Consider the following 27,300-nt stretch of genomic DNA (forward strand, 5'->3'; position numbering starts at 1 on the left):
GAACTTCGATTCCCATCGTGCTTTGCTAAGCAGCTGGGCCCGGGCACTCCGGCCTCCCGCGGAGTGATGCATGCTGGGAAACGTAGTTTCTCGGCCATCGACCCTTTCCCCTTTCCATCCCCCACCCGCGGCGCGAGGCCGGAAGTCCAACCCGTTGCCCTGAGAGACGGTTAGTGAGTACTGGGCCCTCCGGCCCTGGGCCGGGGGAGTAGAGTACGGAGATTTAAGATTGGACTGGGCCTCGGAGGAGGCGAACCTAAGGAACAGGTCGGTGTGTAGCACGAGGAGGAAGGGATGGGAGGGGCCTAGGATGGGGGATGGTGGCGGGGGAAGGCTTGACGTTCGAACGTAGGGAGGTTGAGAAGCACCAGAAACCCCAGGCCTACGGGTGGGGAGGGAGATGTCGGGGTCGCGCGCTGGGGGCAGAGAAGGGCAGGAGCAGGGGAAGGCGGTCGCGTGCTCGGTTCTAGGCTGACTTCTGACCCTAGGTTCACCTGGACTCTGGGAGTTGGGGAATGGGATGAGAGAAGAAGAGAAGGTTGATCCGACAAGATCTAGCGGTCTTAGTGGACTGCAAGCTCGGAATGCCTTCACCGCATGACGTGGCGGCCCACAGCGCTAGCGTCTGAGGCCTCGTTGAGAAGGGATGTAAGCATCCAGGGCGAAATCGATTGAATGAATGATCGGGAGCTAACAGTGACCGCTGTTCCCTGAGATTGTGTCCCAGTAAATTTCAGGGTAGCAGGGTCTGGGAAGGCCATGTACAAGGGGCAGAACACCGGGAGCCGGGCAGCTAATGTGGTAGAACCTTTCGGATCTCTGAAGGTGCCGCAAGAACCTTGGTGCTATGAACGGCTGCCCTGCTGCTCTGGCGTGTGCAGAGCCCAGGACTTGGAGTTAGGAAAACCAGAATTCGAATGTGGCCCGAGGCACTTTGTTTGTGTGCCTCTGGGCCAGCACTCAACGTCTTTTGGCCTCAGTTTCCTTATCTAAAATGGGGATAATGGTGATACCTACTTCAAAAAGTGGTTGTGAGCATCAGGTGAGATAATGAATTATAAAGAGATTTGCAAACCTTAAAGGATCGAATTCTTTGGTCTTTTCTTGTATCCCCAGCTTTTAACTCTGTGCTTGACACGTGCTAGGGATTTGATAAATATTTATTGACTGATTTACCGTGGTTAGCCTGGAAAAGTCTAGACTCCAGAAGAATTTAATTGATAACTGTTTTCAAGTATTTGAAGGGTTTTCATGTGTACAATAAGTTTGAAGCCTTGGCCTTAATGGGCAGAATTTGGAAGAAATGAATGGAAGTTTGGGAGATTCAGATGTAAGATGGAGATTTTTTTTTTTTTTTTACGTTTTCAGCATTGACTTTTGTGAGATTTGGGGTTCTAGTTTTGTTTTTCTTCCTTCCCAAGATAGCAAGCATTCTGATATAGGTTACACATGTACAATCATAAATAAATATATTTACAGGTTAGTTATGTCGTGGAAGAGAAATCAGAAAAGGGGAATATTCCGAGAAAGAAAAAACAACCCCCAAAAAGTGAAAATAGTATGCTTCAATCTGCATTTAAACTCCATAGTTCTTTTGCTGGATGTAGTCAGCATTTTCAATAAGATGGAAGTTTTTATTAATGTTCTCAAAAGTATTGCATTCAGAGTCAAGAGCCTCACAAAAACATTTTTTCTAATTTCTTAGATGGAGCCAAGCAGCTTAATTTCCCTTTCACATAACAGTCGTCCTTCAGAAACTGGATTGAAGGCCTTTCACCATCTTGTTGCCCTTTTCCTGATAGTCTCCAACTTAATGTCCTTCTTAAACTGGCATTCGGAATAAACAAAACTCCAGATGAGATCTGAGGGCAGAGACACCTTACCATCGATATTTCCCCCCTACACACACACACACACCCTCCTCCCAGCTGCTGTAATCCAAGGATCTCGAATAGCCTTTTTGCTATTCACAGAAGACACTCCATCTCCAAATTCTGGGCATTTTCACTGAGGGTCCCCCACACCCGTAATCTCCTTTTCCATCTTAGTCTCTTGACTTCCTTCAAATCCCAGCTGGAATTCTGCCTTCCAATAATTGCCTTTCTCAAATCTCCCTCAATTCTAATGTCCCTGTTATTGATTTTCTACAATTTATCTTGTCTGTAGTTTGTATATGTTGGCATATTTTCCCCATCATAAGACTCCTTGAGGGCAGGGGCAGTCTTGTACTTTCTTTTTATCCCCAGTATTCAATAAAAGTTTATTATTGACTGACAGAAAACAGAAGAAGCACCATCTGTTTATTGAAATCTGCTTGTCTTAATGCACTCAGCTAAATTAGCTTTTTTGGCCACTATATCATTGTTCTGAATCATATTCATTGGATTTCACTAATACCCCCAGATCTTTCTCAGAATTTTCTGTAGTCGTGACTCTTTTAACTTGTACTTGTGAAGTTGATTTTTTACCCTTAATGTAAGACACTATATCTCTATTGAATTTCTTCTTAGATTCAGCCCAATACTCTTGCCTGTCGAGATCTTTTTGGATTTTTACATTGCCCTCCAGTGTAGTTAGCTGTCTTCTCAAATTTTTTTTTTTTTTTTTTTTTTTTGGTCATCTGCAACCTTGATAAGTTTAGCTAGGTCATTGACAAAAATTTTAAATGGCACAGGGCCAAGCACAGATTTCCTGAGGCTGGAATTCCACTCTTCTTCTACCTTAACGTAATTCAGTAATCTCAAAATTACTTCCAACTCTGAGGTTTGTGATTTTGTAACTACTATGATATACTCACAAACTTAAAGAAATCTGAGGAGAGGAATTTCTGAATTGCTATTTGCACTCATTCATTTACTATGCTTTGAATGAATTATTTTCTTTTCACTGTGGTCATCTCCCTATTGGTTTTAAATATCTGGAATGGAAGCTATGTTTTTGTTTTTTTTTTTTTTTTTAAATCTTTGTGAACCACTCAGTGCTGTATTCCCTGTTAGGTGAGGTACCTCTGCTAGGATCTTAAGTTGGAAGGGACTTTAAAGCTCTCCAGTCTGTGAGAAATGGATGGACATTCTGGTTTCCACATGAAGTTATGAAAATTAAATTAGAGAAATGAAACTTAGAAAACAGAAACCCACAAGGACATCAAGGAATAATCAAGGGTGCAAGTAATCTCCCAAAGAATGTAAACTCCTAGGGAGCAGGGACTGATTTTTGTAATCCAGGATGGTGGCTGAGATTTGAAAAGAATCTTTTGTTCTTTGCCCTTAGAAGCTTCTTTGGGGCAAGGATGTAGTGAGGGATGGAGATTCATGACATGTAACTTCAGTAACATTCATTTAATGGGGAATCAGGGGAGGGACTTGTGCTTCAGGATAGGAAATAAAATGCTGCCTTTGGAGTTTCAAAGGTATGTCTACTAGCCTAAGCACCCAATTCTTCCAAGAAAATAAACTAAATCTTTCCTGCAGTTATCAGTGAGTCATTGAAGTTCTAGGTAAGATATTTTGTTTCTTACAAATCCAACATTTATGGGGAAGAAACTGAGATTGAGTATAGGGATGAAAATATCCATGACAGTAGAGTGGGGTACAGAATTGAGATTCCAATACATAAATATGTGTTGATAATTTTGTGAATCTTTTAAATGGCTTTGTCTTTCAAAGATCTCTTAAATAAACACAAAGTATACTTCATATAATGAAAACCTCCCCAAATCAAAAACTCTTGACTTCAAATTTAGGCTTATTTACAAAAAAAAAAAAAAAAAAATCATCTGGTTGTAGTGACAAGAAACTGGAAATGGAGTGGATGTCCATCAGTTTTACCTTAAAAAAAAAAAATCTGGGCTGCTCTCTGAATGTGATAGGTTCTCATAAGCTTTTATTGCATAACAGCAGCTGACCTTTTTGTGTCACTTGAAACTTTGCCAAGCGCTTTATTCATAAGTGTTGGGGTTGGAGTGGTATCCTCATTTCATAGGTAAGGAAACTAAGGTCCAAATTGTTGTGACTTTCGCAAGGTCTTGTAACTAGTAAGTGGGAGAGCTAAGACTTGAACCTGGGGCTTTTTACTCTAACAGCATTATATTAGCCTGTGTCCACAGGCTACAGGCTACTCTGCAGATTGAAAACAGATACTTTGTAAGATTATAGAATTTTGGCCTTACAGGTAGATATTAGCGTTTAGGATTTATATTCATCTTTTTGAAATTATACTGATAATTAATGAGTAAAGGCCTTTTTCTGTCTTTCTCTCCACTCTCTAACTCTCTAGGATGTCAGCAGCAAGGAAAGCCAGCCTATTAAATGCCAACCACTTAGCTAATGACTTTTTTTATGATTCCAGTGACATTTCCATAGGAGATATGAGGATAAAAGAAACTCAGAATAGGGTCTTTAGAAGTGAAGGCCTTGATAAGACATCATTTAGCCAAAGCAGATTCTTAAAGAGGAAACAAAATGCTGATGAAAACCAGTTTTTCTTCAAGGGTAATACTGTAAAAGAGATGGGGAGCAGGACCTCTTTAAATAGATCAATGACTACTGCCTCCAAGATCAGGGCTAATGCAGCTTTGATGAAACTAGCACAAATAGAAACTAAAATTATGAGCCGAAAGCTGCAGGTTGATTTGTCTGACACTGACACAGATGGAAAGAGTGCTGATGATGCCCTTTCCCTGAAGAATGTAAGTGACATTCCCTGGCAACATGGGGATAAACTTCCCATTGCTGGTAGCAATGAAAGAGTGAATCGGTTTCTGAAGAAGAAAGGTCCAGCCATTGAAAAAATAGCCAGTACAGTACAGTCTGGAAATGTCAAGAATTCTCAATCACCAAAACAGAAAGAACCAGTTGGAAAGCTGGTATCTACGGATAGTGATGAAGAGGAAATGAAATTGTTGCTGGGAAACTTCGTGAAGCCTTTCGATGACAAAGACGCACCTAAGAATGCTGTTCTTAAGAACACTAAACTTAAGGAAGATGAATATAAGGCACTCTCTATGGTAAGCATTTATTCACTTTCCATTTTAAAATGAGATTTTATTTTTTGTCCTTTACCAAGTTGTGTTACTAAGAACTTCTTGCAAAAGAAGTTGCCTCTACGTTACTTTAAAAGAGAGTTTCATAGAAGGAATTGGATTTCTACATTTATATACCCGATACATGTGAAGCACTAAATTCCAATATCAATAAGACAATTTTTCCCACTACATACCTAACAAGCCCTTATTTCATTAGATTACAATTCTGATGTCTGATGTAAAACCTCCTGGTGATCTAGGGTTGAAAAAGAACTCTTCATCTGACATCTCCCCTTGCCACACTGGGTGCTCGTTTCTTATACTTGACATTCTTGTGTATTTTAGTCCTGGCAATTTCCTATAACTGAAATATACTCCATTATTTCCATTTTTGAGTATCTTGGTGTTCTTCAGGTCTTGGCTGAAGTCTTTCTTGATCCCTCCAACTATTAGTGCCTTCCTTTACATTATATTCTGTTTATACATACTTGTCTTCCATGATAGGATGTGAGCTCCATGAGGATAAGGATTGTTACATTTTTATCTTTGTATCTTTGACACTTTGTACTGTGCCTGGCATTAAATAAGTACTTGACACTTGTTAGTTGATTTCTTAATTTGTTCATTAACACTTACATCATTTTTCAAAAGGGAATGGCTAAAATAGGTGACTAAAGTGAAAGAAAAGCTGTAAATTCCTTGGGGGCAGGACCATCTTCTTTTGTCTTTGTATAACCAGTGCCTTGTATAGATAAATGTTTGTTGAATTGAAGTATAGAATTGTGGAATCTTGCATTAGGCCAACTTTGGAAGAAAATGTTAAGAAATCATAGGAAGGAAATCTACATTGTGAATACTTTGGCTCTTACACAATCTGAGCTGGATATGATGGATATGATGGATGAATATTCAGACTTATGACCCTTCAGATTTGTCTTTGAGATAGAGAAGTTGTTCCTCTTTAATTACTTAATAGTAATACAGTAGTATTTTTTGGTGAAATATCTTAAATTAATTACCATGAATTTTGTTCCCTTGAAATTAGGATGAGATTCTGAGTCCACCAGGTCCAGCTTCTCCACCTAGTGAAGAATTTTCTAGTCTCAAACTTTTTCGAACATTATGTTTGCCTGAAGAAAGCTGTCAAGAAACTGCCTCCCACAATAGCCCTTCAAGAACTCCTTCCCCACAGAGTGGCTTTTCAGATAACAAAACTTCAAGATCACCATCACTTTCAATAATGCATTACTTTTCAAGGCCAACATCCCCCAAAATGCAGCATATAAAACTAGCATTCTCACCTGGGGAGACTGAAATTGGATCATTGGATGAGTTGTTCTCTGAAGCATCCAGTGATAGCTTAAATGGTAATGTTTAGTCTAATATAAATTTATTTTAAGCTGAATTATTAGTACTCAAAACATAAGATCAGTATTTCTGTATCTTTATTCATTTAACAAAAATTTATGGTACATCTTATTTGTGCAAAGCCCTGGGGATACAAAGATAAAAAGAGAGCACTCCCTCAAGGAGCTTACATTCTTCTGGGGGGGAAACATGTAAAGTGATAAGTAAATTACAGCGTAAATCCTAGTGAGGAAACACTAGCAATGGGAAACTCCAGATGGGCCTCCTGGAGGAAAGTGGCATTTGGCCTGGTAGAACAGCATCCCTCAAAGTAAGCCTGGGGACCTTCTTTCAAGAGCTCTTGACTCACAATGAAAAAATCAGGTAAATGCTAGATCCAAGTAAAAACATAATTTTAATAGAGTTTACTAAGGAGAAATTCACCTGTATTTTAAATTTAGCAAAAAAAAAAAAAAAAAAATATATATATATATATATATCGCTCAGTAAGTAAGAATATATACTTCAGTATCAGGGCCAAAAGGACAGAAAGGAATGGGAAGAAAATATGTTTAAAAACATTTATTTTCTTGCTCTGCAACTTAAAAATTTTTTTCCCACAGTAATAGCCAAGTCAAATATGGGCATCTTTTCCTTCCATATCCCTGTACCGGGTCAGGCATTTGTACCAAGTATACCATGGGAGAAATATGTACCAGGCTTCTTTTTCTCTTGTTCCACTAAGTTGCATATGGGCAAGTTGGGGTGGGGGAAGAAGACACAAATTAGAAGCTAGATAATAGTGAGTGGCAGCTTAAGACAAAATAGAAACCATATCACAAGGCAATGATGTACAATTCCTGTTTAGGAAAGATATACTCCAAATACATGCTTAGTTGTCATAAACTTTTGGTAACACTGGTAGAAATTATTATATAAGTAGAATAGGAATCAAAACCCAGGTTTTTTGCCCTTTTCCAGATGGAAAGGCCATGTAAGCCTGAGTGCATGCTTGTACCTGTGATCACATCGTGACTTCCTCTTTATCAGCTGAATTTATAAGCAGATACTTTGCTGATAACACAACTTATGACTGTTGGCCTCTCCCTCTATAGGCCAACTGTAAAAGGCTTTGTTTTTCATAAAATAGACATTTCTTGAGATGGAATGTGTAGCACTGTGCTTTGCTCAAAGAATGTGCATTTTTAAATGTTAATTATTATTGTTAACTAAAATAGCATTTATGTAGTGCTTTAAGGTTTACTGTTTTACATATGAGCTGTCATTAGATCCTAACAAGAACTCTGTTAGATAAATCCATTATTATTCTGTTTCTCGAGTAATATAGCTAATAAGTGTCTGGGACAGGATTTGAACTTAGATAATTTTGATCGAGTCCGATATTCTATACATTGTGTCAGTTAGCTACCTCAAATGAAAATGGGTTTTTTTAAATGATTTTTTAACTGTCAATAAAAAGTTATTATAATAAAAAATATTTAAAAACTGATTTTTAAAAAATCTCTGGTATTGCTATGCATGGCTAATTGTCATATAAACTATATAAATAGTAATGCTCTGAGAATTCTGAGGACAGAGATAGCTTTAGGATAAAATAAGGTGTTTGGGAAAAACCTTATCAATAAGGTTTGTATACTAAAGAACAAATAGGATCTGGATAGTTGTAGAGAAGCCAAGAGGCAATGTCATCTTATGTCATTCAGGGAGGGCTTTAGCCCTTTGTTTTTTCTTCCATGGAACGTTAACTCTTTTTCTCCATTTTCAAAAACTGGGCCCTGGAAATGTGAAGACTGATTTTCTAAGTCTGGGAGAGTCATTAGGAATCCAAGGAATAGAAGAGACTTGACTTCCTTTTTTCTGCTCTATAATTTTGCTTTTGTCATATTTACAAAAATGATACTTAAATAATTGTTTACATTAAAAATTATATATATATAAACTATATATAAATATATATGTTTACATATAAAAATTATATAAAATATATATTACATTTAAAAATATATATACATAAATTATATATATATGTTTCACTTTGTAACCAATTCATCTTTCAATGACAGATTTTAAAATAAATATTTTATCCCTTGATGATTTGGCTCCAGTTGATGTCAGTGAGAAAAAAGAACTCAAACAAAAAGTAAGTATAGAAGTTGATTTTTAAGATTTAAGAGTCCTGTGGAAGAGTTGTTAATTGTAGTGGCTTGCATTTAGGTAATAGGATTAAGACAGCCTTGTTTATTAGCAAATGCTGAATACTTGTTATAACTGAATTGTTCTATAAATGTTTCATGCTAAAGACATGCAAAAACTTATTGAAAGTATACTAATTGTAATAATATAGTTTCATAGACATTTTAATATGTAATTAGTAATTTAATAAGTAATTAGTAAGACTTACTGTAAATAGTTACTGTTTTAAATAGGAATAATGGAATGGATCGCAGAATTTTTGGTTATAGGGAATTTCTGGGTGTGAAAGGTGCAGGTCAGCCCCTTCTCTTCAGCTTATAAATCTTAAAGAGTTGTCTAGGCCAGGAGTGTCAGACTCAGAAACGGGGGCCACTAATTGGTATAGGAGTGTGACTGTATATGGACTTGGAAAAACATATATTAATATTATCTATGTTCTATTGTATTCTTATTTTGTTAAATATTCCCAAATATATTTGAATCTGGCTTGAGCTGCCATGGGTGCACTTCAGTGGATGTTTGATACCTCTGATCCAGAGAATGGAGATTGGTTTGGCCAGTAATATCGATCCTAGGTAGACTTTGCTGGCTCTAGCCACTAGAGCTTGCTGCCTCTCATATCACTGTACAGAGTGAATGTGGGAGGCAGCATGACGTAGTTGAAAAAGCAGGTTGCTTAGAGTTAGTGGGTTTGGATTTGAATGATAAGGCTTACTTAATACCAGTGTGATTCTGGAGAGATTACTTACTTTTTCTGGGTTTTAGTGTTCTCTTCTCAGAATGAGACACTTGGATTAGATGTTTTTTGTTCCAGCTCTAAATCTATAATCTGAATCTTACAGAAATAGTTCCCATCAACAAATAACTTTTTTATTGTAGGAAGAAGATCATAGAATAAAACCATCAAGCAAGGAATTAAAAAGAGATGTATCAGTTGTAAAAAGTATACAAAGAAGAAATGTCAAAGAGATGAGTCCAGAGACAAGTATGAACATTACTTCTCTTGATCTTGAAGAGGAAAGTTGCATTGCAAGTGAAATATCTGAGGATGTGAATGAGAATTCTGTCACCTCTTCTAGAGAGGAAAGTATTTCCAGGAGATCACCATCTCCTAAACTGCAGGAAAATACTATAAACTCAGTATATTCTGAAGATTTTGAAAAATCAACAGTATCTGGGCAGGCAACCTACTCCCAAGAGTCATCAAACAAGACACCGTCTTTGTCTGAGAGCCCTTCATATTCTCAAAGAGATCTTAGTACAGAATCTGGAGAGCCTGGTCCAAAATGGAGTGAGAATGTAAGGAGACTCTTAGTGAAAGAAGTGGCTGTTCAGACTTATGATCCTGCATTCACCTACAGCTGGAAAAAAGGTAAGCATGAATTCAACCTGTGAAAATTTCTACAAGTGCTATTCTAAGGCAAGTGAAGGAAGGTAAGACTATTAGGTGAATTAATTCTGGTTTCAGTTTGCTGACCATTAAGTATCATCCATAAGAACAGTACTCTTAGTGGAATTAGGACTGGAATTGGAACTTAAGATCTGGAGTTAGTGTTGTGGTCCTTGACAGAAATAGCTGTGTGACTTTGGTTGTCTCTTAACTCGCCTTTGGGCCTTTGTTTACTTATTTTTCAACCAAAAAGAACTGGGCCAGATGAACTTAGGCACTTAAAAATGAACTTCAAAGACATTTTGAAATTGAGTTATGTCAGTCCTTCTCCATCTTTTGTGTTTTATAAGTGAGAAAACATGTGAATGTCTTGTTTAGTAAACACAGGATTTTAGAGTTGAGCCAGGAGGGATCTTTAGATGTCCATCTGGCCTACTTCCCTCATTTTACCCAGGAGGAAAATAAGACTGCGACATGGCAGGGTCATACAACTAGTTAATTTTCAAACTCAGGTCTTCTTGACTTCACCTCCATCAGTCTGAGGACAAGTCTTTGCCATATGAGGACAGGAAAATGTTTCCTATGCTTGGAAAAGTCTAATCAACAGACTGATTGTCTAGGTCTAATCTTTTTGATCCAAACCACTCTTTAAAGACTGTCTGCTAAAGCCATCCAAGCATTGTAGTTTGTATCAGTAGAGAGAGTCATCACAAAAGACAGGACCTTGGAATATCTAAGTATTTTACTAGCAGTGATTTTGGTGATTTATAGAAAATAAAGAAAACATTAATATTCTTTTAATTTTACGCACTTGCAGAGAGGTTACCCAAGTAATGAGAAGTTTATGTTATATTACTGTGGATAAACATTTAGTTATTTTCAACCCTTAATGTATACAGGTCAGAACTCTAACCTTTTGTCCTTCAAACTATAGAGACCATGGCGACCATTGGCCCAAGTCTGGGCAGAGCTTATGTGGACCCTGAACCTATTGCCACTCATGTGATTAGTGCAGATGCAATAGAAGGTAAAGGCCTTCAATTTATTATATCTTATGTCATTTTAATTATTATAAACTTAACATTCAAAACAAATACTAATAAAATAATTAAAGTAAATATGGGATTAATTCTCCAACTAAACCTCTAAAATCAAACTATTTATATTTTTAAAATTATATAAAAACCTACCTTCTAATAAGGGATCTCAATACGTCTGGTTCCATGCTGTCTTCTTCATCTTTCTGTATCTTTTTAAAAAGCAGATGCTTGTAGTTATTTTTTATATGGTTTTTATTTTACTTAGAACATTCTGAATCACTTTTTTAAAAAAATGTCAATGGTATTCACTCAAATATATAGAGATAATATTCAATATTAATTTTTGTAAGACTTTATATTCCAAATGTTTTTCCTTCCCTTCTTTACCTCCCCCTATCTAAGACAGTAAGTAATCTGATATAGGCTAAATATGTATAAATATGGAATAAACATTTCCACAATTACCATGCTGCACAAGAAAAATCAGCTCAAAAAGGGAAAAAAATGAGAAAGAAAAAAAGAAGCAAGCAAACAACAAAAAAGGTAAAAATACTATGTTGTGAACCACATTCAGTCCCAATAGTCCTCTCTCTGGATACAAATGGTTCTCTCCATTACAATCTATTGGAATTGGCCTGAATCACCTCATTGTTAGAAAGAGCCACATCCATCAGTTGATCATCACATAATCTAGTTGTTGCCGTGTACAATGTTGTCTTGGTTTTTACTCATTTCATTTAGCATCAGGTTCATGTAAGTCTCTCCAGATCTTTCTGAAATCATCCTGCTGATCGTTTCTTATAGAACAATAATATTCCATAACTTTCATATACCTTAATTTTTTCAGTGATTCTCCACTTGAAGGGCAGCCACTCTCTTTGCCACTACAAAAAGGGCTACTACATTTTTGCACACATGGATCCTTTTCCCTCTTTTAAGATCTCTTTGGGATATAAACCTATTAAAGACACTGCTGGAACAAAGGGGATGCACAGTTTGATAGCCCTTTGGCCATAGTTCCAAATTGCTCTTCAGAAATGATTGGATCAGTTCACAACTCCACCAACAATGCACTGGGTGTCCCAATTTTCCCACTCCCCCTCCAATATTTATCATTATCTTTTCCTGTCATCTTAGCCAATCTGAGTATGAAGTGGTACCTCAGAGTTGTCTTAATTTGCATTTCTCTAATCAATAGTGATGTAAAGCATTTTTTCATTTTAATTTCTTCATCTGAAAATTGTTTATTCACATCCTTTGACCGTTTATCAACTGGAGAATGACTTGTATTGGATCACTTTGTGTGTCTTGTTATATTTTCTTTTTTTGTTTTTAATAGCTTTTTATTTACAAGTTATATGCATGGGTAATATTTTCTTTAAAGTATAATTATATATACATGAAATAAATAGTATATTTATAACTTGCTAGTGCCATAGTATCATTTTATATTACAAACAATAAGAGATTCAACCTTTTCCTAGTTAGACATACAAATTGTTTTCAGTATTATTAAGAGGGCTGTTTTTGTGTCATTGTTGTTTTTAACAGATAAACCCTTCTTCCTCTCATACCTCACCCCCTTCTTTAAAGTCACTTGGGGTTAAGTGACCTGGCTAGGATCACATTGTATCTGAGGCTGAATTTGAACTGAGGCCCTCCTAAACTCCAGAACTGGTGTTCTTTATCCACTATGTGATCTAGCTGTCTCTCTCCTCCCCCCCTTTTAATGATATCTTTAGTGAAAAGATTAATTATTGGCATTACATAATCAAAGGGTTTGTAAAAGAATTGAGTGATTTTTATTGTATGTTGCCAGACATACAATAGTTTGTATTGTACCAGTTTGTACCAGTTCATGGTTCCATGCCTGTTCCTCTGAACCCTCTCTTTCTATCCCAACTTACATGTTTGACGCATTTTGCTACTAGTGATATATTTATAAACTTCACTGATGTTCTCTTCTGCCTCACAAAGACATAGAAGTGGCCTTGGATTCTTAATTATTAGGCCAAAGAAATGCAAAATCTGGCTGGCCTTCTAGAGGTGAAAGGCTTTGAGTGTTGGCCCAGCACAGTGAACCTGCCTTTGATTCTAAGAGACACCACAGCTTATAGAGAAGCTCATCCCCTGAAGGTTGACCATTAGGTGATAAATTTATGGCCACAGCCACTCATAAACCTTTAAAAGCACAAAAGGTGTGGGATCTGCATTTGTAAAATTCCCATAAAGGTGACATCAGTTATGAAGAGTTGAAGTATGAGCAGTTCATAAAAAGTAGCATTGACTCTTTGCTGTTGAACCTAGGCTGTTTAAAAGGACTTTTACCCATGGTTTTCCCAATAGTTTGTCAATTGCAAGAAAATGCTAAATAAATACTAATTTAGTTATTGTTATGAAAATTTCAATTTGAAAAAAAAAAAAAAGAAAAAAAAAGAAAATTTCAATTTGGAATTCACAAAATCTGAGTTAAAAGGAACCTTATGGCTGTCTAGTTAGACCTCTCACTGAAAAAGAATTCCATCTGCAAAATGGCCCACAAGTTTTTTCTCCTTTGTTTAAAAGATCCATTTAGGGGAAACCCATCGCTTCTTGAAATCAGCCATGGTTGTTCTAAGCAGTTTTGATTGTTAGGAAATTTGTCAACTTTTAGCCACGGTTCCAAGTTCTCAGATAACAAAAAGAACACGTTTCATCCCTCTTCCATATGACAACTTTTCATACACTTCAAGACAGCTATCATATCTTCCCTAAAATGTCTCTTTTCCTGATATCCCTAAATTCCTTTTTTTGAATCTCACTGGGCACAAAGCCAAGGTCTTTCACAATTCTAAATGACTTTCTTTGGAAACTCTCCAACTTTTCAAAGTCATTCCTAAAATGAGCCATCCAGAATTCAAACACAACATTCCAGATGTGGTCTGAAAATGGGGATGATCCCAGCCCTATTTGTCTTGGTATTTATACCTCTCTTTAAGAGTTAGCCTAAAACGATGTTAATTTATTTGGCTATCATAGCACACACTGCTGACTCATATTGACATTGCAGAGTTCAAGTTTTATGGTGCAGCAGCATCAGTGTTCTATAGTATGAAAGAGTAGAATCGGCCTTGGCATCCTGCCATTATAAACGTGGATATACTGAGAGATGAATGGTTCCAAAAAGTGCCTGACGGTGGTGGCTGAGATACAAGTTCATACCATACCTGTATGTGAACGTGGTGGGGCTAGGACTCTGTAGAAATCAGGCTAGGTTTTTAGCCTAATCTTCCTTCTTCCCCCCTTCCAGGAAGGGAGATGTTTTTATATTCTTGATACAAGAGGATATCACTTTGAAAAACCATTCGCTATTGAGTTGTTAAAAGGAACTGGTTCTTTAGACACTGGGTTCTCCAAAGATAGGGGAAATAGCTGTTGGCAGACTGTAAGATTCAGGATTTGATGTCTGATGTTTCTTTTCCCTTCTTTCCTGTTTCATGGTTGGAAATGCCTTTGAGTATCATGTCTAAAAAGCAAGCAAAGAAATTACCTCTCTAAGACACTAACAAGGTGACTTACCTCTAAATAATGGAAAGATGACAGCAGTGCTATTTTTAACTTCATATCAGCATAAAATCTTTTTTTTAAAAAAATGTTTACAGCTCTGACAGCCTATAGTCCTGCAGCCTTTGCTCTGAATGACATGTTAAAACAGCAGCTGACATTGACAAAGCAGTTTATGGAAACCAGCCGGTATCTGCATTATTCTCTCCTTAAGTCCCTGGAAGATGACACATTCCATTATCATACACTGGAAGAAGTTAAAGAGGTAAGTGTAACACAAACCTACTATTTGGGGATGGGAGTGGCAAAGAAGTTCTGTTCTAGTGTGATTGCAGCTTTAAGTCACTGCTTTGGTTACTTTGGCCCTGGGGCTTGGGATACCCCTTTGAAGTGCTGGTGAGTTGTGGGGAAGGCTTTTTTTTTTTTTTTTTTTTTTTTTTTTTTTGCCCTTGACAATTTTGTATTCCTACTTTGTAGAAACGATTAGTTAGGATCAATAAATGAGCACACATCTTGAGGGCTTGGGGCATTTGAAGTGTCTCTGGATCACAGGGAAAGGAACAACCAAACAAGCCTGTCAGTATTTCAAACAATGAGGCATGAATTAAGGGAGTGTGGTTGAAGACTGCCATCATTCATCACCCACATGTTATCCTTGCAAACTGAAAGAATTTTAGGTGGGAAAAGAACCAATTGTATTCAGCAAACATTAAGCATTTTCTGTCCCAGCTTGGTATAGAGGTGAGGCCCTAAGGGAATATCTGAATCTAGGTAAAACTGGCTTTTTCTTTGTGAGACTTAATGGTCTGTTGACATACTAATGTCTGTAATATTCATTAGATATTTAACTATGTTAGAAATTCACCAAAGCGTTTATGATATAAAATACTGGCAAGGAATTAGATGGCACTAAATTATGCACAGTTGAATGCCGGGCTAAAGAATTTGAATCTGATTCATCCTAAGGGATATCTATCGCAATCCTCCTTGCTGCTAATAATTTTCCTCTAGAAATTGTTTTACTAGAGGATATAATAAAGAATTCCTGTTAATTAATATAATCTAGATTGTTTATCAAATCATTAACCAATATTGATTAATGCAATGTGATGTGACGTAAAGAACTAGACACCTCAAATGAGAAATCCAGAATATTAATATTAGGCTCAAAAATATAATCACATTTCATTTGGATATTGAGGAATTTTCCAACAAATTCCTCACATTATGTAAATGAGCATTTAGCAAATTTGAGAGAGTTCATAGATCTAGGTCACAAGTTAAATGTATCATACAGTACATCTAGTATTAGGCTGAAAGAATCCAGAGGTTTTTTGAGCCAGCTCAAACTAGCTTTTAAAAGCCCATTGTTAAATGTCCAGTGTTAACATTTAGTTGGAAATCAGAATATATTACATGTCAGGACATGATTGTTTTGCTGCACTTAAGAAACTGATAGAGAAAATGTTTAAAATGCAGATTAAATTTTAAAAAAATAGCTCTGTGCTTAAAAAAAAAATTGAACTTGAGTTGGAAATAAGTAGGAAGCCACTGAAGTAGCAGAAAGACATGACCAGATGACCAACAGCTCCTATTTAAAGAATATCTCATATACCTTAAAAGGGCTTTCATCACAATAACTTTATGTGAACATTGGTACAGGTAAATATTAGTATTTCCATTTTGAGATTGAGGCAACAGAAGTTCAGTTAGATGACTTGGCCATAGTCACATAAAGAAATGATAAAGCCTGGATTCAAACTCAGATGCACAGGGCTGGTGGAGACAGAACATTTCTACTATGCCAGGTAATTGGTAATAAAGGTGTTTTACCATTATTATAGACTCCAGGGAACCTCTAGCCATGAGCAGAAGGGACAGAAAGGAGGAAATGAAAGAAAAGGAATTGATGGGGTCAGAGAAGTTCCTCATTTCCACCAACTAGTAGTCATAGGAGATATATCAACTGGATAAAAGTAGAATCTGTGCTACATATTGGAGAGTTTTTGCGGTATTTAGTCAGTGATTTCATGGCTCTCCTCTCTGGCACACTGGCCCCAGAGCACAGACTGACCAATACTTAGTCATTTTATGACAGTCACAGAATTTGAAAGTTGGTAGAAACTTCAGTGGCAATTTAAGTCAAATCACATGCAGAAAGAAACTATAATACAACGTACCTGATTAATGGTCATCTGGCCTCTGCTTGAAGACTTTTGAAGAGGAACTCACATCCTCTTGAAATGGTACATTCAACTTTTGAACATTATCTATCAAACTTGAGGTAAACACTTTGCCTTCTTTAAAAGCACTAGGCATAAATATTAGCTGTTATTGCAAGGCATTAAGTTTGCCTTTTTGCAACTTCTATCCATTGCTTTTGTCTGTTCTCCAGAGCCAAAAAGAATAAGTCCACACCTTCCTTCAAAGACCAGATATCATAACAGTCACATACCAAGTAATTTCTCTTCCAGACTAAATACATCCAGCTCCTCCAATCAAATGTCATCTACTCCTTGATCATTTCTTCACCAGCCTTCATGGTTGATTTAGATTAGAATCCAAATCCTGGGGACTTAACCTTTCGTACCTAGAACTGCTGCCCTGATGCCCCACTATCCTGACTAATGATGATAGTCTACTTTAGCCACTATATCTAGTCCCTGAGCTCCAGCCATATTTCATTTCACTTTCTAGCCATTTCTTCTCTAGCAGAACTTACCTTGCCTCTCCACCTCCTTTTCTTTCAATTCTGGAGGCATAATCAAGTCTTTGCCATCTGGAGATGTCAGTTTATTGCAATATGGTTCTGGTCCAATAACTTTGCAATGCAAAGCATCCCTTTTGGCTATCATTCCTATATATGGATATACTTCCTCCATTAGAGATCTTTTTGAGGCCAAGACTATCTTAGCTTTTGTATTGATTCCCCAGATCTTGACACATAAGTATTTAATAAATGCTTTCTCACTTAACATGATAAAGCTTCATTATCTTGATTACTTTCCTCTGGATACTTTTCCCTCTTATCAATGTCTTTTTTAAACTATGTACCCCCCAGAATTAAACAAAGTAATCCACATGAAGTCTAATGAGGGAAGAATACAATGGGACTACCATTTCCTTATTCCTGGAAATGCAATCCAAGACAATATTATCTTTTATGGCTGTGACATCATGCTACTGCTTCATATTAAACTTGTAGTCCACTAAAACCTCCAGATCTTTCTCAGAGCAATTATTGTCAAACCACGTTTCTCCAATTTATATTTATGAAGTTAATTATTTCTATCCGACTATGGGATTTTACACTTCACATCTACTGAATTTTCTTTTTTTAGATTTAACCAAATACTAAGATCCTTTTAGATCCTGACCATCATCCACAGGAGGCATTGTAGATTATGTGAATCAAATTACTATCATCATTTCCCCTTAGACCTTAGAGAGAATTCCCAAGTCCTGGGAATAATAATGCCCTCTACCATCCTGGCCCTCATAGCCATCACTGTGGGGAGAACAACTTCAGTAGAAAATAATCCTATCATCCTTGACCATCACTTGACAAATTGCCATCAATCAATACGTAAGCTACAAAGTGCTAATAATAACATCCTCCATACCACTAGCCCTTGCTGTTAGCCATCATTCAGGGAGCCAAGCTTTGTGAAGATGTGATCTGGCAGCTTTTTCCACAGGTGTTGCAGCCCTTGCCTCCTCAACAGTCATAGCTCCTGAAGACCTGGAAAAGAAATTTCTCAACACCAAAGTCCTTGGCAGTGGCAAATGGTTCAAGATCAAAAATGAATGTGCTTTTTATTGTCAGTAGAAATGATATCTCTTTTATCATTGCACCCTAAGAACTATGGGATCTTTCCATTTGATTTGCAGCCAAAACCAGTATTTGATGCTCCTTTCTCCCTTTAGAATATGTACTCCTTAAAAGCAGAGACTATCTTACCTTTATATTTGTATTCCCAGGGTTTATTTAGTACAGTGCTTTGCACACAACAAATCTTTTTCATTCAGTGTATTAACAGTTTCTTCTGGCTTTGTGTCATCTGCAATATGTTGTCCATGCTATCTCAACCTTGATTCAAGCATGGATCCCTGGGGTATTCTTCTGGAAAACTGCTATCCTGCTGGCATGGAACCATTAATAGCTCTACTCTTTGATTCCAGCTCCCCAACTAATTCTGAATCCCTCCAATTATATTATTGTATAAATCTATTTTTCTCCAATTTTTGTCAAAAGAATACCTTAGGATAATAAACTTTGCTAAAACCTAGAATGGTGGTTCTCAAAGTGTAATCCAGGAACCCCCTAGGACTCTCCCCCAAGACGTTTTTATATGTCTTTGAATCAGAACTGTTTTTTAAATAATACTAAGATATTTTAATTTCTAATTCAGCATATGTTAATAGATATAATCCACATAAACAAAAGTTCTTTGGGGGCCTCAATAATTTTTAAAAGTATAAAAGTAAAAAAGCCTGAGAATCACTAATCTATAATATTTTTCATCTACTCATTTAGTAATTCAAAAAAACAAACAAAAAAAAGACGTTGAGTTTTACATGACTTATTCTAAATACATGCTGATATTTTGTAATCACTACTTCCCTTTCTAGATGTTTACCCACCTCTCTTTAATGATCCATTGGAGAATTTTCCCAAGAATTAGTCATACTTGCAGATTCTGATTTTTTCTCTTCAAAATCAGGATCACAACGGTCCTCCAGTCTTATGTGACTTCTCTCATTTTACATGAACTTTCAGGTATTACTATTCGTCCCTCAGCTTTCACAGCTGCCAGTTTGTTCACCAAGATTTTAGTTTTTCTCTGCCAGCTGATATGAATCTCATCAAAGTTAATCAAATGCTCTTCATGCCTTCTGACTTATCTTGGGTATCAGCACTCTCTTTAGTAATTTTGTTCAGTTGTTTCCAATCGCAAAATGTCATTATTCTTGGTTGAGAAAATAGAAGAATGGAGCTGCTGTTGGCAGTCATCATCATTCCATCCATCCATCCATCCATAGCAAAGATTTTGGGCGTTCTCTGAGCCTTTCTCCCCAATATAGCTAAAACTTCATTTGTGGTCCTTGCCTCCTTTGCCAGCATTAGCATTCCTGATGCTATATTTACAGTCTGGTGGTATGCTCTTCTATTTATTGTTACCTGGCTTTTTGTATATTTCTTTTTAAAATCTAAGCTGGTTGGAGAGTTCCCTGTGCATCCACATCATCCTCTTCTGAAAAATCATATTTTTCTTCTTCATGGATAGTTTCCTTTTGTAATTGACTTTTGAGCTTCTCCCATTCTTTCTGAGCTGACTTTCCCTTAGTTAATGGGATCCTCTCTATTATTCTTCTGAAACCTTTTAAATCTGTTTTGCCCAAGTCTAGGCTATCTGGTGGACTATACCTAGATTTCCTCTTCTCATTTATCAGAAACTGTAGGAGGAAAGGTCATTTCCTACCAAGATTCGCATCATTTCTACTCTTACCAGTTCCTCCCTTTTAGTGGGAATAGAATCCAGAATATTATTTTTTCCTTGTTGGTTCTTCCACATTTTGAAGGATTTACTAAGTAAAATAAGCCATGTTATTATAGTGTTTTTGACAAAAAGATTCATATGTAAGTAAATGAACATTTTGCATACTCTTCTGTTCCCCATTACTAGTATCACTACTGTAAAACATGCCTCATGGATTAAATGAGATATTATTTTAGGGGCAGCTAGGTGGCACAGTGGATAGAGCACCAGGCCTGAAGTCAGGAGGACCTGAGTTCAAATCTGTGGCCTTAGACATCTAACATTTCCTAGCTGTGTGACCCTGGGCAAGTCACTTAACCCCAATTGCCTCAGCAAAAAACAAACAAAAAAAAAAACCAAGATAATATCTCTAAAGAATTTAGTACAATGTCTAGTACATAATAGGCATTAAATAAATACTTATCACCACTAACCTCAAGTGTTGTTTCTCAAAATCACAAAATTTGAGAGTTGCAAATAACTCCAGTAGTCATCTAGGCATAATGAATAGAGCAGTGGATTTGGAGTCAGCAAGACTTGAAAATTCAAACCCTGCCCAGATATTTTATTAGCTATGTGACCCTGATTAAGTCACTTAATCATTCTTAGTTTTATTTGTAAAATGGGAATAATAAGAACTGTCTCGAGAATCAATGATATAAATAATAAAGCAGTTTACAAACCTTAAATAAAGTACTATAAATTAATTGTTGTGGTGATAATAATGAGGAGCCAGTCCCTGGCTATCAGTTGCTATTATTTTCCCAAAGTTTTTCTATCACTTCTGATCTAGAAAGCTGGCTTGGCCAGCTGTGTTTCCAATGTTGATGCAGAAAAAACTTTTTACTTTTTACTATATAAACAATTTAAGGTTAAACATCCATCATTTTAAATAGATGTCTAGGTGAGAAAACTAACAGATTTCTGGTTATCTTGCAGTATATTAGGAAGCACAAGTCACCACCATTAACAATTGAGAAAGCTTTGGACGAAGTTCTGAAGGAAATGTCGGATCATTAAATGGATTAGAGATTTGCTTCCAACATAGGTAAGGTTTGGATATCAAAGACTTAAGTTACTAAACCCATCTAGTCTACCATACTGTTGAGATCACATCCAGAGCACCATAAGAATTAGAACTGAATGGAAGCTGTCAGAGTTCCTAAAGCTTTAAGCTCTAACAAAAAAGTTAAGTGACTTCTTCAAGGTCACATGGGTACCAGACACAATTCAAATTCAGGTCCTTTCATCCCAAATCCAGTGCTACTTCCACTGCATTGTTCGTTTCATTTTCTACCTTAAATCTATAAATATAATTACATTTTATATAATCTCTCCCATGTGCCTGGATCACCATAGATCCAAGTCCAGTCCTGTGAGAAAACCCTTCATTTGGCCCATTAAAAAGTTTCTCAGTTACTTCTGTTCTAGCTTCTCTTAAAAGGGTTTTTCCTGACTCTGTGGTCAGCCTTTTCATAGGATTTAGAACCAAAAGAGACCTTGGAGATGATTATTTAACAAGCATTTATTAAGCACCTAATATATACCAGGCTTCAGGATACAAAAGCCAAAAAGTTCAGTTTTGCCTATGAGGAATTTACACTCTTCTGGGGGAAAATTAAAATGTACAATAGATTGAAAAAAAACAAACAAACCCAAAAGCCATTATAATTGTGCATAGGGTTTGGGTCTTGATAGCAGAAGGCATCAGGAAAGTAGGCTTGAGGTGAATATTGGCTTGAGCCAGGAAATTCCAAGAGATGGAGGTGAAGAGGGAGAGGATTCTAGGCAATTGGGACATTATCCAAGGCATGGCAGGTGAGAGAAGGTGGTGATCTTATTTATCCCCTACCCCAGGTCATACAGGTAATATAACTAACTAGAGAATTCTCTAGTGTGTGTTAAGCCCCTGTCTTTTCCTTCCTCCCTGAGCTTCATACACAGCACTGATATGGTTCTCCTCCCATGCCCTCAGTTCTTCTTTATCCCTTTACCTTTCTTAAGTGTAGTTGAAATCTCAAGGTTCTTTTCACTCTTTTTATCTATTCCATCCATCCCCACACCTTCAAAAACCATTTCAAATAACTGTTAAGACATCACATCAGCAGCAAATCAAACTGTTTCCTCCAAAACCATCTTTTCCTCCAATTTCTTTTTAGCATTGAAACTTGAATCATCTTTGACTATTTCCATTTCTTCAGTCTCCCATCTTGGTTAACTGCTTAGGTCTTTGGGTTCTATGTCTGAAATATCTTTCCTATTTTCCAATCCAAACGTTGCAGCAATTACTGTAGCATTCCAACAGTCTCCCAAAGTCTTTTTGCTCCCGTCTTTTAAAAAAAAATGTCCCCACATTCTGCAAAACCAAGTTTCCAACCCATAACCATGTTCTGATGATCCTGCTGCCCCTAGACCTTCAAGTAAATCCCTGTGACCTACAGAAGAAACTCTTTAGCCTTCAGCTTGCTGCCTCCATACTCTTTGCAGCCTTATGTCATAGTCCCCATCTCCTGGCCAAACTGAAGCTATGACTGGGTATGCTTATCTTGCCCTTTCTTTTCTCCAGGTCCCTGATCAAATTGTCCTCAATCCCTCCAATGCACTGTCCAGCATCTCCCTCTCCATTTAAATCTTTAACATTCTTTACACTTTTACATCCTTTATACAGGGTCTATGGCCTAAAAGAAGTATTCACTGATCATCTTTCCTTTCCTTTTGAAAATAGTTTCCTTTGGATTAAATTTTGCCTCAACATCAATTAAGCACCTACTTTTACTCTCATAGCATTGTTAATACCGGTGCTTATAATCAAATTTTCACATGGCTAACAACTTGTACATACTTAATGTTTAATAAACATTTGCCAAATAAAATGTGACAATGCAGTCATACTATAGGGCAGCACCCCTTCCTCCCTCCCCCCCCCCGCCCCCATTTCTACCTGTATCATTGCTAAGAACAGTATTAACTCCTATGTTTCCATTCTGTTGCTATATTTGAGTAAGATGAGGCTTGTCCTGTGGTATCTTTGTAATTAATTTGTAAATGTAGAATAAAATAGCCCCCATTTTAAATTTTATTTTACCAAGTTTTTTCTTTGGTTGAGTAATTTTCATAAATCCTCTAAAACAGATTGTTCTTGGCTTGTAAAAATCAGAAGGGTAAGATAGGTCATACATTTGTATTTGCACTTTTTTTTGTTCTGTCAAAAGTCTCCCAAAGAGAATACTATTGCCATAGTGACATGGAAACTCTCCTGTCATTTGGATGTTTAGAGTATCTGTGAATTTCCAGCTGTCACTAAAGCTTCAGTTCCTATTTCCTTGCCTTGTTTGAAAGTAAGGTCCATGAAGACAAGAATTGCTTCATTTATGTCCTTGTATCCCCTACATCTGGCAAAATAGGTGCTTAATAAATGCTTGTTAATTGGTCGACTTGGAGATATCCCTGGCCAGTTCAACTCACTTATCAAGATTTATGGATCAGAAGCACTGATGAAATTATTTAAAACACTTTGTGGCATTTGTCATCAAATCAATGCATTCTTGATTAAATAATTTAGTCACTCTAATCATAGGTAGTGAGCTGTGCTTAAAATGGTATCAACTCCTACACTTCTTAAAACAGCAAGCAAAACTCCCTTTTTTCCTAAACTAAGACATTAAACATATTTCTTTATAAAAAGTCTTTATTTGAAGGCAAAACAGTAAAATCCACAAGAAATTTGTAACATCACACGTTGACATTTTATTCTGAATCAGACACAGTTGTATAGTTTCACAGCTACAGGAAATCTAGAACAGAATCAAATATTTCATCACCTTGGGTCAAAGAGTTTGGGAGAGATTTCTGCATCTTTTAAAACAAAAGTTCCAAAGTTGTTAACTGTACAACAGATGGCACTACACCAACGTGCCCACAGCACTCAGCTCTGTATGTTGTTGTTGTCACATACTTATTAGGGTGTTTAGATAATGTCCAGAAAAAGAAAACTGCTCTTGGGGTTTCCAGTAATTCCTCACAATGATAATTTATACTTTTATTCCTCTTCCAACTCCCCTTGCTATTTTGGTTTCAATATAAAAATGATGAATACACAGAGCTGTAAAATGTTTAACTTTGCTTAGATGCCCAAGACAGAGTGTGAGTGGGCTGTGAGCACACAGGTGCTGGTGTTCAGGTCCTCCTATAAATAAAAACATTAAGTACATATAGCTTTTTCAAAGGTCAGCATCTCTAAAACAGGAAGATGCTTTAGCCCTATGTCCTCATATCAGTTTGCTCCCTCCTCCATTTCAAATGGCTAACATTTGAGAAAAATATAAACTTAATCCTAAGTGTCAGTGTATTCTAGAGGAATTAGGCTTTGAATGATCTCTATTAGGGAAAGTCTTAGATAAATATACATTTGACTAAAACTAAATTAAATGGCATTTAAAAAAAAAAAAAAGAATGCAGGTCATCTTCAAAACAAAAAGTTCTTACTTTAAATATTGTGTAGTAAAGTCTAGCCTTAGTTTTTATTACTACACAACCAATAATTTTAAGGTAGGGTAAAGCACATCCTGGCTTTTGATCTATTTCCTTATTGGCTAAATGGCAATCACTTAATGTCTTTTCCTCAAGATACTAGTCTTGGCTTATGTAAGATGCTCAAATTTGATTTAAAGAAGGTGCAAGACATCCACTTCTTCAGATTTCAAGGATTCCTATTCAGGGAGTGGAGGATCCTGGATTTCACACTTCACTGGAAAGGACAAAAGTTCATGTGTAAATGGTGAAGATAGTTGTAAGGGCTTCCATATCCTTTTTCTTTTGAAATTTTTTGATATTAAGCATTCAAATCACAGATGAGCATAAGGATGCAGTTTCCATTATATTCAGGTGCGGGGCCTTGTCAGTATTACATGTCATGATCTTCCCATTTCATTTCCTGTCACTCTCTCAGAGAAGTAAACCTTGATAAAACCAAGTTGTTACTATGATCCTGACTTCCATACCAAGTATCAATTTAGGATTAAAATTTCTAACAGGACAGAAAAGGCTACGCAGCAGGTAGACAACAAAGAAGTGATTTTACTTATAGCAAAACTTTTCCAAAAAAGATTAACAAAATTCAAAAAAGACAGTTTTCAACAACAACAACAAAAAAAAAGTTTTAACTTTTGAATCTTCCATGTTAAATTTTAGCCATGTAGCCTAGGCAACATGAGAGCCCTGCTCTCTTAATGGAGAAACTCAACCAATTTACTTACATTCATCCCTGGCTTTCATACGTGCAATGAACGAATAACTTTTGTTTCTGCGGTAGTTTTCATATGGATCATCCAAAGCAACTCCCACTCCCTTGTATTGATCCCATTTATCTCTGATATCCCCCCCTTTTATCGGGTCCTGAATGCCTTGTTCCTTCACTCCCAGGCCACCTGATCCACTCCATCCTTGGGGGGAAAAAAGATGAAATGGACATTTATCAATCTAGAAACGAATTTAATGAAATAATGCATTTTAATGTAACCTCTAACAAAAATATTGAAAAGTCTTTGGAAGGTACAAATCAATTGGCTGGAAAGCTAAATATCAGTATTAAATCCAGTAATGATTATACTAAAAGTCAATTTTTTTAAAAAGCACCCAACACTTTCAGAAATGCCTAAGAAACATTGCCAACTTTAGAAACAAAAGAATGTTATATAATGATAGTTCATGTTAAAATTATAAAGTGTTAAGATACCTGTGGCATAATGGGAAAAAAGAATACTAGATAGTGGTTCTTCTAATGACTGGGCTATATATTACTTTCTGTACTATCTGCTCCTCCTTTTATCCTGTTTCCTTATGTGCAAAATGGTGATTAACAACTTGTACTCCCTGCCCTCACCGGTTTGTTGTGAGAAAATGGCCTTGAAAACCTCAAAGCACTACTTAAAATCATGAGTATACAAACCCCAATAAAAGCTTGCTAATAAAAGTGGTGATAAGAACAGGTTCATCAGAATAATCTTACCCATTTTCACCAACATTTGGTGTCCTTTATTTTCTTCTCCAAGTCTTGAATCAGGTATAGGTGGTGCTGAATTAGAGCCCAAACCAGCTGAGGAACTAAAATTAAGACAGGTTTGTTGTACTATAAAGTGTTTTCAGTGGATCAGAAAACTGAACACAATGCAACAGCAAAAACTAGGAAAATTCAAATATACGAAGGCCTAAAATTTGGATAAATATAATGGATTAATTATAATCATAATTAATTATAAAATTATAATCAGAATACTTAGGTATAATTATAACAGGCTTATGCATAGAACTATGTATGCCAAGGTGAATATGAGACTTCTAATTAGGACTTATTATTAATATTAATATTCACAGAAAAACACCAGAAGATTATGATGAATTACTTATAAACAGTCTGCTAGCGGTCACTTAAAAGTGAAGAGGAATCTTACGGGGGAGTAGGACTCCGAGATCGGGATCGACGCCTTCTTCCTGGGGAGTAAGATTTTGACCTGGACCTGGACCTTGACCGTGACCTGCTGCGTGAAGAACGGGACCGGCTTCTGCTCCTGTATCATAAAAGTGTCTAAATTCAGTTACCTTCTCCTCCAGAAAAAGTGAGCATAAACATCCAGCCTTGACAATCACTAAGGGGCTCTACTTCATGAAGAAAGGCCCAATTGTGACCTACCTAGACCGGGAGCGTGAATATGAACGAGAACAGGAGCGAGACCGTGACCTTGAGTATGAACCAGATGATTTGGAAGATCTTGAATTGGATCGTGACGAAGAACGACCTCTACTCTTAGACCTGCTACGAGATCTAGAAGGTCCACTGCAAAGAGAATTTATAGTGAGCAAAATATTTCGATAGCTCTACTATATCTCTGGAGCCACACCCACAAAATACAAATGTTTAATTAAACCTGCCCTAAATTAAACATTTTTTTTTTGCTTAAAAACTAGCCACATCTCACCTCTGAAGAAAAAAAGGCAGGACACTTTTTCATCTAGTCTTACTGAAGAACTTGAATAAACAAATCTGGCTAGGCCCCCTAGTGATATTAAAATAAACACCCTGTTTTTAAACCTAAATTGTTTTTTTTCCTTCCTGATGTATTAAAAGTCCTTAGTAAACAATTTCCCAAAAAAACAATATGGATGCTGTGGCTTTAGCATCTAGAAGCAACCCTACTTCCTGATTTT

At 36.7% G+C, this 27,300-nt stretch overlaps 2 protein-coding genes and 1 long non-coding RNA gene across 8 annotated transcripts in view; 1 reads left to right on the forward strand and 2 right to left on the reverse strand.

The window, feature by feature from the left end:
- The first annotated feature begins 124 nt into the window (after positions 1-124).
- Positions 125-27,185, forward strand: C1H19orf44 (chromosome 1 C19orf44 homolog). Of its 4 annotated transcripts, none has more exons than XM_031947968.1 (9): positions 125-267; positions 489-648; positions 4,276-5,005; positions 6,069-6,390; positions 8,455-8,531; positions 9,464-9,956; positions 10,909-11,001; positions 14,656-14,822; positions 26,470-27,185. In XM_031947968.1, coding segments are annotated over exons 2-9 (1,905 nt in total). In that variant the 5' UTR covers positions 125-267; positions 489-646; the 3' UTR covers positions 26,491-27,185. The 4 variants fall into 4 exon arrangements, with proteins under 4 accessions (XP_031803828.1, XP_031803825.1, XP_031803826.1 ...); XM_031947965.1 differs by lacking the exon at positions 26,470-27,185 and adding an exon at positions 21,037-21,145; XM_031947966.1 differs by lacking the exons at positions 489-648; positions 26,470-27,185 and adding an exon at positions 21,037-21,145 and having other exon boundaries at positions 126-267.
- Positions 6,536-14,660, reverse strand: LOC116420781. Its single transcript, XR_004231231.1, has 3 exons — positions 14,221-14,660; positions 11,165-11,223; positions 6,536-6,761 (listed from the first exon to the last, which is right to left on the reverse strand). It is a non-coding gene; the product is annotated as an uncharacterized LOC116420781 (long non-coding RNA).
- CHERP (calcium homeostasis endoplasmic reticulum protein) overlaps positions 23,821-27,300 on the reverse strand; it is a 30,610-nt gene continuing 27,130 nt past the window's right edge. For all 3 annotated transcript variants that reach the window (XM_031947963.1, XM_031947962.1, XM_031947964.1), the window contains 4 exons: positions 26,786-26,929; positions 26,547-26,663; positions 26,105-26,199; positions 23,821-25,538 (listed from right to left, as the gene is read on the reverse strand). In XM_031947963.1, coding sequence (XP_031803823.1) covers positions 25,345-25,538; positions 26,105-26,199; positions 26,547-26,663; positions 26,786-26,929 — 550 coding nt within the window. In that variant the 3' untranslated portion in view covers positions 23,821-25,344. The remainder of the gene's footprint in view (positions 25,539-26,104; positions 26,200-26,546; positions 26,664-26,785; positions 26,930-27,300) is intronic.

The sequence above is a fragment of the Sarcophilus harrisii genome, chromosome 1, assembly GCF_902635505.1.
Source record: "Sarcophilus harrisii chromosome 1, mSarHar1.11, whole genome shotgun sequence".
NCBI classification, from domain to species: domain Eukaryota; kingdom Metazoa; phylum Chordata; class Mammalia; order Dasyuromorphia; family Dasyuridae; genus Sarcophilus; species Sarcophilus harrisii.

Coding starts and splice junctions, on each gene's coding strand:
- C1H19orf44 (XM_031947965.1), top strand. Junction 8,532..9,463: donor AAAAAGAACTCAAACAAAAA/GTAAGTATAGAA, acceptor TTTTTATTGTAG/GAAGAAGATCATAGAATAAA. Junction 9,957..10,908: donor CACCTACAGCTGGAAAAAAG/GTAAGCATGAAT, acceptor TTCAAACTATAG/AGACCATGGCGACCATTGGC.